At 39.7% G+C, this 12,741-nt stretch overlaps 1 protein-coding gene across 2 annotated transcripts in view; it reads right to left on the bottom strand.

Moving 5' to 3' along the window:
* Window positions 1-12,741, bottom strand: part of TF (transferrin) — a 51,164-nt gene that overhangs the window by 4,287 nt on the left and 34,136 nt on the right. For both annotated transcript variants that reach the window (XM_078156832.1, NM_001396561.1), the window contains exons 14-15: window positions 9,543-9,610; window positions 5,690-5,874 (exon numbers count right to left, since the gene is read on the bottom strand). In XM_078156832.1, the coding sequence (XP_078012958.1) occupies window positions 5,690-5,874; window positions 9,543-9,610 (253 nt within the window). The remainder of the gene's footprint in view (window positions 1-5,689; window positions 5,875-9,542; window positions 9,611-12,741) is intronic.

Below are 12,741 nucleotides of genomic sequence, written 5' to 3'. Positions count from 1 at the left end.
CATTAATATCTGAAAAGAATAACCATTCCTCAGTCCTTCATCCCCTTCTTTGTTCCCACTGTTGCTGAGTCTTGGCAGAAGCATGAGTGTGTTGGAGAAAGACTAGGAAGGAAGAAACAGACCTCCTACCCTTGACAAAGCCAAATGCTCCACTTGTACTCCGGATTCCATTCCCTCCCATCTGCCCTGGACGCTTAGTGCCTCTTTCATCTGTGACCTCTCCTTATCCACTGGCTCTTTCTCTGCTATCCACCAACAAGCTCAAGTCTCCCTCATCCTTTAACAACCTCCATATGACTCTGCCATTCCCTCAAAGTACAATCCTAATCTTTTCTCCCTTTCATGGTCAAACTCCTCAGTTTCCTGCTTTTCCCTTAATTCAATTAGTTGCCAACTCATGTAGTATCTACATTCATAACATCTCTTCCAGTTGTCTCCTCTCCATTCACATGAACACCACACTAATTCAGGCCCACATCTACTCTCATCTGGACAATTGAAATAGCTTCTTAATTTGTCTCCCTCTAGTCTGTACTCTCTACCCAGCCAAACTGATATTCCTAAAGCACAAGTCTGACCATGTCACTCTTCTGTTCTAGAAGCTTCAGTAGCTCCCTATTGCTCCTAGGATATGATGCAATTTCCTTTTTGGCACCAAAAGACCTTAACAATCTGTATTTCCAACCTTCCCTTCCAACCTATATTTCTAGACGAATTTTCCATTTTGGACCCCTCCCCACCTCCCCCAACTCTTGCACATACCCTACCTCCCAACCAAAGGAGCCTATTTTTACATACTTGATTTTTTATCTTCCATCTCTATGCTTTGGTACAAGCCTGTGCTTAGAATGTTCTACTTTCAGAATTCGATTAAAAAAAAGTTTATGGAATGAATAAATGCTTGGTACCAGGAATACAAAGACAAAAATGAAAAGGTCTTTGCCCTCAAGGAGCTTTTATTCTACTGGCTGGAAACACTGTATGCACAAAAAAAAATCCTCTGTAATCATAATATTCTGTTCATATGGCTTTCAAAATTATATTCCTAAAGCCCAAGTCCAATCACCTCACTCTCCTGTGCATTAAACACCAGTGGCTCCCTCCTGCCTCTAGGGTCAAATACATACTGTTCCACATTTAAAATCCATTGTAACCTAGCTCCAAGCTATCTTCCCAGCCTTGTTAAATATCACTCTCTTTATATACTCTATGAATCAGCCCCAATGGCCTTTTTAATGTTCCTCACACACAGCACTCTCTTAGCTCTGTGCCTTTGCACAGGTAGCCCTCATCCCTGGAATGCCCTCATTCCTTCTTCCTCACTTCTGCATAGTTTCTTTCAAAGATCAGCTCAAGCACTGCTTTCTAAATGATACATTTCATGATCTCTTCCACTGCTAATGCTTTCTTCTCTCATTTACCTAGTATTTATTTTATATGTGCTTATGTTTACACAGACAGCTAGGTGGTACAGCAGACAGAGCACTGTGTCTGGAGTCAGTAAGATTCATCTTCCTGAGTTCAAATCTGACCTCAGACATTTACTAGCTATGTGACCCTGGGCAAGTCACTTAATCTTGTTTGCCTCAGTTCCTCATGTATAAAATCAGTTGGAAAAGAAAATGGCAAACCACTCCAGTATGTCTGCCAAGAAAACCTCAAATGGGGTCACAAAGAGTTGGACACAGCTGAAAACAACTGAACAACAAAATGTTTATAAATGTTGCTTCCTCTAATGGAATCTAAGCTCATTGAGGGCAGGAACTCTTTAATTTTTGTCTTTGTATCCCCAGTGCCTAGTACACATTAAGCACTTAATAAATGCTTGTTGACTGATTGTCTTTCTTTTTCTCCCTCTGTCTCACTCTTCATAAACATATCCTTTTGATGGGGTATGGGCCCAAGCCAAGACCTTTGCCCGTCACCCCAAAAAGAATTTGGGTCCCATTTGTCTACAGACCCCAGAAAACCCTTAAACTTTCTTTAAACTCATTTATCTGGTCAAGGAAGTTTAGCAGTCTCCTGATTATTAACTGGCCTTATCCCTAGGCCCTATCTCCCTCTAATACCCTAATGAAGCCTACTCTTTGATACCCTAATGAGGCCTAATATATTTCCCATCTTTGATCTTATCCAGACCCCATTCAATCTCTTCTTCCCTGTCTTTCAGTTCTTTGTTACCCTGATGAAGCCTGGCTCTCCTTGTCTATTCCTGGATGATTTCATTCAACCTCCCAGACACTCCCATTGGGATTCCCCCTGAACTCCTCCAGTCACCCCAAATTACTTGGCTATTTACAAGATCCATCTTGGCCGCCATTTAAATGCTGAGATTTCCTCGTGCCCGCTCATCCTTATGGATGTCACTAATGTTCTGACTCCTTAAGAGTCTGGCCTGTATGGTTCATCTCTAATAAAACCTTGTCTTTGGCTGAAAGAAATCTTGGGTCGAATTCATTCGGGAAGGACCCATGTGTCATGATTTTGGGGTCCCAGCACCCCTAGCATCTATATCTCAACACTTTGGCTTCAAACTACAACCTCTATCCCTTCCAACCCTCCTTGCTCTCTCATTCCATCCCTTCTCCTCTGGTGTCACTTTCTTCTCTTCATAGTCTTGACTCTAGCTAATTAATTCAACTGCACACTTCCCTGTACCCCTGATTCACCTCTTTCTAATTCATTCTTCATTCTTGTTCTATCAGTCCTCAATTTTGAGTGACTCCCACCATTTGCCTTTGCTACTTTTGCTCCTGAGTTGAGGAAGACACACAACTCTGCCAACTGGGTCCACTACAAACTGATGTTATCTGACTTTAAATGGATTCTCATTATTGTTATCGTTGTTCAGTCATTTCAGTTGTGTCTGACTCTTTGTGACCCCATTTGATGTTTTCTGGGCAAAAATACAGGAGGGGTTTGCCATTTCCTTCTCCAGATCATTTTTACAGATGAGGAAACTGAGGCAAACAGGGTTAAGTGACTTGCCCAGGGCACACAGCTAGTAAGTATCTGAGGCCAGATTTGAACTTGGGTCTTCCTAACTCTAGGCCTGGTACTTCATCCACTGGCTCCACCAAGCTGGTTCTCATTACCGTACAACAATCCTCTTCTTCTCCCCCTATTAACATCCTCCCTTCAGAGGATATTCCAAGCCCTCAGCTCTTATCTCAGACTTCCATTGATCCCTTCAACCCTTGTCTCTTCGAAGATGTCCTTGTCTACTTTACTGAACAAATTGGTTATCAGTCTTAAATTTCCTACTCTTCCTTATTCCATAGCTCAAAATCCTTCTGCACTTTCACTCATTCTTTCCTCTTTTGCTTCAGTCTCCGAGGAAGGTAGCCTCTTTCATGGGAAAATTTAACTCTTCTACTAATGTTCTTTATCCTTTCTCTTCCTGTCCTCTGGAAGAGTTTGTCCCTTTGATAATTCCCATTCTCTTTCTATGGGGTCCAGTCTCACTTTCCATAGCAGCTCTTTCCCTGCCACCTATGAACATTCTCAGGTTTTCCCAGCCTTAAAAAGAAACAGAAAACCTTCACTCAGCTTTGCCAGTTTCTCAAGCCACCATTTTATATCTCTCCTTTCTTTTACTGCCAAATGCCTCTAGGTCCTAGAACATCATGTATTCACTGAATTTTCTTTCTCACAGCCTAGAGATTTCTCAGCTCCTTGTAACCTGGCTACTAACCACACCTTTGTCTGGCTACCAGTAATCTCTTACTTTTTAAACCCAATTACTATTTGTCATCCTTCTTGATATTTCTGAAGCACTTGACATTGTTGAGGATGCCCTTCTCCTAGTTACTCTCCCTTTCCTTGCCTTCTGTGATATTGATCTTTCCTCATTGCTTTACCTGTCTATTTCTTTTCTGTCACCTTTGTTGGATATCATTCATCTCACTTGGTTATGTCATTTGCCCAGTGGGTTTATTTCTATGCAGGTGGCTTCCAATTCTATATCTTCCATGTTACTCTTACTCCTAAGCTCCAGATTTTCATCAGCAGTTGTCTGGTGGTGATTTTCATCTAGATGTCCCATCAATAATACAAACTCAACATGTCCAAAATGGAACTCATCATTTCCCCCCACAAACCTGGCCATTCTCCAAAGTACCCTGTTCTTATCAAAGGTACTGCCATCCTCCAACTCTCCCATGTCTTTAACTTTAACTTTTTTTGGAGGCAATTGGGATTAAGTGACTTGCCTAGGGTCACACAACTAGTAAGTATCTGAGGTCCTCCTGATTCTAGGGCCTATGCTCTTATCCACTGTGTCACCTAGTTGCCCCTTGTGTCTTTAAGTTTAAAATCATGTTTGATTCTTTCTTCTCACTCAGTGCCCCTCCATCCCATATCTGACCAGTTGCTAGGCTCTCTCCATTGTACTTTTTCAACATCTCTCAAATTTACCCCCTTCTCTTTACTAATATAGCTTTTACCCTATTTCTGGCCCTCATTGCCCACCTGTCACCTGAATTATTGTAATAACCACCTTGTTTCAAGTCTCTCTTCTCTCCAATCCATCCTCTACATAGCTGCCAAATGGTTTTCCTAAGCTAGGGGCTGGCCATGTCATTTTTCTCAAAGACCTTTAGTGACTCCCTGTCTTCCCAACAATAAAATACAAATGCCTCAGCCTGGCATTAAGGCCTTCTACAACCTTGTTTGAACCAATTTACCTTTCTAGTCTTGTTTCACTATTTTCCCCTTTACATACTCTTCATTTCATCCAAACCAGATTCCAGTTCTCCAAACTAAACATTTCAGTGCATTCACTTAAGTCATCCCCTTTGCTTGGAACGTATTCCCTTCTTAACTTTGCCTTTTTGACTTTTTATCTTCCTTCAGGGCTCACCTCGGGGGCCACCTCTTCCATGTAGTCTTCCCCAAACCCTCCCAAACACTGGTTAGTACTCTGTCTCTCCACAAAGTACCTTTTACTCATTTGTGTACATGTATCCCTTCCCTCAAATAGAATGGAAGCACCTTGAAAGTAAGTGCTAAAATCTTTTTATTCCTAGGAATGAGTACAATACCTAGCATATAGAAGATACCTGATAAATATTTGTTGAATTTAATTGAATGTGAATTTAAGCAGATAGGTGGTGCAGTGGATGGAGCACTGGACCTGGAGTTAGGAAGATCTGATTTAAAACCTGGCCTCAGAAACTTCACTAGCTGTGTGACCCTGGACAAGTCACTTAACCGCTATTTGCCTCAGTTTCCTAATCTGTAAAATGGGGATGATAATAGCACCTATCTCCCAAAGTTGCTGTGAAGATAAAATGAGACAGTATTTGTAAAGTGCGCTGCATACCTTAAAGCATTATATAAATGTGATTATTATATAGGAAGCTAGTTATATAGATAGCCATGTAGTAGTAGATAGTGGATAGACAAATGAACTTGGAGTTAGAAAGACCTGAGTTCAAATCTAGCCTGGCAAGTCACATAAATCTGCCCAGTAACCCTGGGCAAGTCACATAAATCTCTGCCTCAGCTTCCTCATCTGTAAAATGGGAATAATAAAATAAAATGGAAATAAATGAGTGCAATAATAACACCTACCTTCCAGAGTTGTTGTAAGGATAACACAAGATAATATTTGTGAAGTGTTTCGCAAACTCTAAAGTACTATATAAATAGTATTGCTGTTATCATCGATGTCCTAAATTACACATACCTGTTGGTTCAACAGTATATGGCGAACAAACGCCGCCTTGTCTGGCCGTGAGACCACAGCATGATTTGGGGCCTGAGCCAGATGGCAGTCTTTAGCCTCTGTCACAGGCTTCCGTTTACCATCTAAGCACAAGAGTTCAAAGTCCTCACTCTTTAAGTTGTGGGCCCAGCTTTCTTGGTTCTGGCCTGTAGAGAGAGTGGAGTTCATGATTAGCATCTATCTAGTGGGGATTCTATAGGGATGACACAAGTGATAATCAGTACCCATGCATAGGACCTGCTGGGTGATAGAAATCCATATATTTGTGTCATGTGTAGGTCACAAGTCACAGACTGAAAGCTGGAAGGAAATAACCCCAGAAGTGATCTACTCCTGCCTTCTCATTAGCGAGTTCACCACCGGTAAAGTCATCCATCCGCCTACGTCTCCAGCCCCTATATGAGGTTCATGGTCTCAGTGCAGTTCTTCATGAGCAAGGTGGCTTCTCAATAACTTACAGCTTGTCTAAATCATTGGATACTAGGAACACAATTTCTGCTATTGGCTGTCTTCCCTATTGTCCATCTATTTCTTTCCTTCTTCCTTCTAATATACTACAATTCCTCCCCTTCTTTCCTCTCTCACCCTTAATCACCCCCATGCAATTGTTCCCACCTGAAACTCTGCTCTTCTGAGTTAGGATGTAGGTATAGCCTGGCTCAACTGCAGAAACTGCTGGTACTGTCAGTAGTAAGGGGACGTTAGACATGGTTTGAATTGTGTCTTTAGGCCATGGACTTACTGGGCCATGTAGAGAAGAAAATAAAGCTATACTGTTCTGTAGAAGAAGAGAGTGCTTGGTGGGACTGATGGTTTTCTTCAAGTCCTTTCAGGGACCTTATGTACAAGAGGAATTGTGTAGAATTGTTGTGCTTGACCCCAGAGGGCAGCACCAGGACCAATGAGTAGAAATTGCAGGGAAGTCAATTTAGGCTTTATATTGGGAAGAGTTTCCTAATAATTAAAAGATTAGAATGAACTGCCTCAAAAGATCAAGAATTCTTCATTGCTCAAGGTCTGCTGGTAGATACTGGGTGATAATTTGTTGAGTGTTGCTTATTTAGATATGGGTGGGATTGGATGGTCTCTTAGTCTCTTGCAATGCTGAGATTCTGTGTTTGGGAGGCAAGGTAGTATAGTGGGTTGAGTGCTGGACTTGGAGTCCTGAAGACCTGAATTCAAATCCTGCTTTAGATGCTTACTAGCTGTGTGATTCTAGGCAAGTCACTTAATCTCTCTGGGCCTCAGTTTCCTCATCTTTAGAATGAAGAGGTCAGAATCAACACCCTTGAAGTTCTATTTAAACTCTAAATCTATTACCCTATTATTCTATGTGAGTGAATGGATAGAGCAGTGATGCTAATGATTGTGTTCATTTTCACTTTCACAATCATTTGCACATATGTCTCTAAAAACTACTGGGTAGATAAAGCCCTAAGCCTGGAGACAGAAAGACCTGAGTTCAAATCTAGCCTCGTATATTTACTAGCTATGAAACACTGGGCAAGTCACTTAACCTCTTCCTGCCTAAGTTTCCTCATCTGTAAAACGGGGAATAGTAGATTGTGAAGATTAAAATGAGATATATCTGAGTGTCTGGAACATAGAAGGCACTTAATAAGTATTTGTTTCCATCTATCTGCCTATCTATCTATCTATCTATCTATCTATCTATCTATCTACCTACCTATCTATCTATCTATCTATCTATCTACTACTATCTATCTATCTATCTATCTATCTATCTATCTATCTATCTATCTATCTATCTATCCGTCTACCTATTTGTTTATCTGTCTATCTTTAGAAAGCATCTCCCTATCTTTCCCAGGCTACAGGTGTATGGGTTACTCATGGGCCCAATCACACTTTTAATCAGCACAGATGTTTTGACCCACCCTGTTTCCTACCTGACCTAGTTTGTCCCTTCTTAGACAACACTGTGGCTCCCACTCCCAGGGGTTTACCGTGTGGATGTCAAACCTCATAGCGACACCCAATCTACATAGCCTACTTCAGTTAAGAACTTTCAAGCTCAAAATATCCACCATTTTCAACACACCTGGTAGCTAAGATTACAGGTATGCACCACCATGCCTAGCTCATATATGACTTAACACCCTTCTAGAATACAAGCTCCATGAGAGCTGGGATGATTTCTTATCCAAATTTCACATATCATAGGGCCATAGTGTTAAAACTGGAAGTGGTCTTGAAGATGATCTAGTTCAGCCCATTAATTTTATAAATGAGAAATGAAGTCATTTGCTCAGTTATATAAGTACAGAGTATAAGTGCATAAGAAAGTAGCAGAGCCAGGATTTGAACCCAAATCCCCTGTCTCCAGTCCCCTTTTTACTACATCACACTGTAATCTTTAGCATCTAGGAGAGTGCTCTGTATACAGTGGGTATTTAATAAATGCTTGTTGAATAGAATTGTAGAGGTTTCATGTAAAGACTCATGGAATCACAAAATTTGAGAGTTGATAGACCAACCCACAGTCTAACACATATCTCAGAGGAATTCGTCCTATGAAATACCTGACACATATAGTTTCTACTAGAAGACCTCCAACAAGGGAGAATCCACCATCTCTCAAAGTAGAACATTCCACTTTTGGACAGTTCTAATCGTTAGGAGCTTCTTCCTTATATCAAACCTAAATTGACCTGCTTTCAATTTCTACCCATTGTTCCTAGTTTGGGGTCAAGCAAAACAAATCCACCCATTTAGTCTTCCACATGAGTGTCCTAAAAGTTCTTGAAGACAGTCATCATGTTTTCCTTGAGTTTCTTCTCCAGGGTGAACATAACCACCTTGAACGAAATCTCATAGGAAATAGACTCAAGGCCCTTGGAAACTACCTCCAATTTATCTTGTGTATATCTTATTAATACATAGTTGTTTGCATGGTGTTTCCCCCATTATACCATGGGCTCCTTGAGATGAAGAACTATGGGTTTGGCGTAGGGTTTTTTTTATGCCTTTCTATGTATCCCAGTGCTTAATACATTGTTTATCACATATTGGGCACTTAATAAATATTTGTTGACTAGATTTGACTTGGTTTAACTATCTTGGTTGATCTCTAGACATTCTCCAGCTGTTTATCAATATTTTTCTTAAATTGTGGTGCCCAGAACCTTATAAGATACTCCAGATATAGTCTGATAAGGGCAGAGTACAAAGGGGCCATCGCTTCTTACATCTGGGAACTGTGCCACTTTCAGTGCAGCCCAAGAGGGAATTAGATTTTTCAGCTGCCCCATCACACTACTGATTCATATTGACCTTCAAGTCAACTAAAACCTCTAGCTCCTCTTCAGAATAACTATTTTCTCACACTGTCTTCTTCCCCAATTCCATATTTGTTGCATTGGCTTTTTGAATTAAAGGTAAGATTTCACATTTGTCCCTAATGAATTTCATCTTATTAGATTCAGCCCAATGCCCTAAGCTCTTCAAGACCTTTTTGTATCCTGACTCTTTAATCTATGTGTGATAGCTCTCCATCTCAGCTTAATCTGTAAATTGGTTGATTATAAATCAGATCTATAAATTTGTTGAGCATGTGATCTAAGCCTTTATCCAGGTAATAATAAAAATACATCACCTTTTGTACTTTTTATACTGTTTACACACATGAAAGACCTATTATTGGTCCTTTTCAGGAAAAAATGTTGGTGACTAGAGCCATAGAGATGAAGAGTTCGTAAAATTTCCTCATATGCTTAATTGACTTCCACAGAGGTGAGTGTACCCTGGATAATATGGTTCTAGGGGCCAGATAAAAGCATAGTTAATATCATACCATCTGTATTCTCCAGGACAGTGCTGTGTTTCACAAAGGCAACATCTCCTTTATTCTCAGCCAGGCACCTATAGAAAAATAAGAAGAGAGGAGAGGGGAGGAAAGGGGAGGGGAGGAGAAGGGAGTTGAGGGGAAGAGAGGAGATGAGAGGGTCAGGTAAAAGAGAGAGAGAAAATCAATGTTAGGATGATGTGTTATTTATTTTCCTTCCTTGAAGGCAATTCATTTTAATGTCATATACCTTTCATTTAAGGGAACCATTTTACATATATAATTCTTTTCCTCTTCCCAGCAATAATAGTAATTTACAATCTATGACTGTCACCAAAAACAAAGATAAAAAAGGAAAAGTTTCCATTAAGTTTTTGGATTAAGAAAATATTTCTAAAATTTTTGTACTGTTAAAAACTTTTATTTAAATAAAACTTTGTGGTTCCTATTTGAGTTTTATATTGAAATCTTTAAAAAATTTTGAAAATGTATTACCAATGATGCACTTCAATAGTTCAGCATATGTGTGATTTCATTCACTAGGAGTGCTCCCTTCAACGATGTAGAGAGCAACTTAAGCATAAGCTTTTTTATCCTATGCAACACTTGTCCATGGTCCTACAGATTCTTCACAGGGACTCTGTCCAACTAGCCAAAGACCTTTCTCTTGATTTCTGTGTGTGTGTGTGTGTGTGTGTGTGTGTGTGTGTGTGTATGTGTGTGTGTGAGGCAATCAAGGTTAAGTAACTTGCCCAGGGTCACACAGCTAGTGTCATGTGTCTGAGGCCAGATTTGACAGTTCCTCCTGACTCCAAGGCCGGAGCTTTATTCAATTGCCACCTACCTGCCCCTTGATTTCTTAACATTACGTGGAGAACCAGTGTCATCAGGTCATCCATTGTTTTTCACTCTTGTGCTTGACTGGTTCACCTGCTTTTCCATCCATATGTTTCCTGGATGATATCTTTTGTGCCTCTTTATGTATGCCATTCATCATTCGTAATATGCTCTAGCTTATTTTTGTTTTTTTCCCCCTCCATTGTCCTCTGGATGATCTACAGTTTTGATTTCCCAGACATGATAGAATTCCATGATTCATAATCACAGAGCATCCCCAGGAGAGCTCTGATACTATAAAAATGTGAGATTTTGTTTCAAGAAGGGTTTTTTTTTGGGGGGTGGGGGTTATCAAAAATGCTGCACAATTTCCCAAATCCAATCTAGCCTCTCTCTTCCTCTTAAATTCTTTTTTATATTAGTTAATATCACTGATGTTAACTGGGAGGCTAAAGGCATATTGTCTGGCTGGTTTATACAATGTGATAAAGTTTGAAAGAAAAGTAGATAACTTAATCCTCAGAGATTTCCACCAGGATTCCTGTTCCTATACAATAGCTCTATGAGGGATGAAATGACATTACTCCTTCCTCTATTGTTACATTCCTGATCACCTTAAAAATGATCCTGAGACACAGTTTTAATTTTTTTTCTTCTGACAAATGCAGATTACATTAGGAATTGTTCTCTGCCATTCTGTCCATTTAAGATATTTTTTTCAATGACATCATCACACATATACCATGTGATAGCCAGAACTCAAAAACATGACCCTCAAACAGTAGGAGATGCTGATTAGTGAAATAAAATTAAATTATATTCTTTAGAGTTTTAGTGTTGGTTCTATTTTGATAGCTTCCAATTCTTTGGATTAAGGAATACTATTCTAAAAGACCAAAAGTAGGAATATTATTCCATGAAATATTGTTCCTTTGTGTGTGGCTGTATCTGAGTGCTTAATTTTTGGTTTTCCTCTTGTTCTCTCTATCCTATATTTTCTTTGTCTCAATCTCTCTGTCTCTCCATGAATTTTGCTCTTTCCATTTCTCTTTCCATCCCTATTTCTTAACTGACCATCATGATGAACTGGAGTTATTTTCATGATTTATTCTATTAATTGCAATAAAGGCACATCATTTTTTTTGGTGAAAGAGTGCTTTCTGTTCTTAATTTAAAAGGCTGATGGCTAGAACGTTTAATATCTCTCTCTCTCGCAAAAACAACACTGAATGTGTTTGCTTATTACTTGTATGTGAGTTTCAATGTATTTTTTTCTGTGGGCTAATGGGCTTCAATTGGGAGGCAGTAAGCCATAGTCAATAGAGCCCTGGACTTGGGGTTAGGAAGACATGACTCAAATTTCACTTCAAATATTTGATAGCTAGTTGTGTGACCCTGGGCAAGTTATTTACCCTTTCTTAACCTCAGTTTCCTCATCTGTAAAATGAAGGAGTTGAACTACATGCCTTCTAATTTTCCTTCTAGCTTTAAATCTGTGATCCTATAATTAAAAAAAACATTCCTTTTGGAAGGAAAATAAAAGCTTCTATTCAAAGCTACATCTATATAGCAGGTTAAGTGGTTGGTACTGATTCCTTTATATTGTGGCGTAAGCTTCCTGAAGTTGGAATAACAGCAAGAAAAATGAGATAAATATTGGAAATATGCCAAGAAGATAAGGGATAGACACTGGTGGTAGTGGTGATGTGAACAGGATTCGATTTAGCAGAGGCAGTGTAGCATAGTGGATAAGGAATTGGCCTCAACTACAAGAAGACCCCTTATTCATACTGGCAGGGTAACCTTGGGGAAAGCAGCTTGACTTCTCGGTCCTCTACATCAATGGTTTCAAATTCAGGTGGAAATGGATCCTTGCAAGCTACCTATTAACTTTAAAAACCACAAGTTGACATTATCTATGTTTTATTGTTTTAAATTTATTTTATTAAACATTTCCCAATTACATCTAAATCTGGTTGCAGCTGCATAGAGTTACATGCTTCAAGTTTGACACCTCTTCTCTAGAAAACTCTTTTTTTTTTGTGAGGCAATTGGGGTTAAGTGAGTTGACCAGAGTCACACAGTGTTATGTATCTGAGGTCAGATTTGAACTTAGGTCCTCCTGACTCCAGGGTTGGTGCTCTATCCACTGCGCCACCTAGCTGCCCCTAGAGAACTCTTTAACACTAGAAGATGTTGACCTGCATTAGCAGAAATTGTTTCCTCACCCAGGAGTTCCCTATTCTAATGAAATTACAGTACCATACCTTAAACAGAGGGCTAGGAACCAGTAGTATTCCATCCTGCTGAGTCTAGATCATAAAGAATAGAGGAAACACATCCCTTTTCTTCAGACAATTCTTTATCACTG

This window comes from Phascolarctos cinereus, unplaced genomic scaffold (genome assembly GCF_003287225.1).
Source record: "Phascolarctos cinereus isolate Bilbo 61053 unplaced genomic scaffold, phaCin_HiC Scaffold_726;HRSCAF=1367, whole genome shotgun sequence".
Classification (NCBI taxonomy): domain Eukaryota; kingdom Metazoa; phylum Chordata; class Mammalia; order Diprotodontia; family Phascolarctidae; genus Phascolarctos; species Phascolarctos cinereus.
Note: the sequence above shows the minus strand (reverse complement) of the source record. Positions and strands in the feature narration are given on the sequence as shown.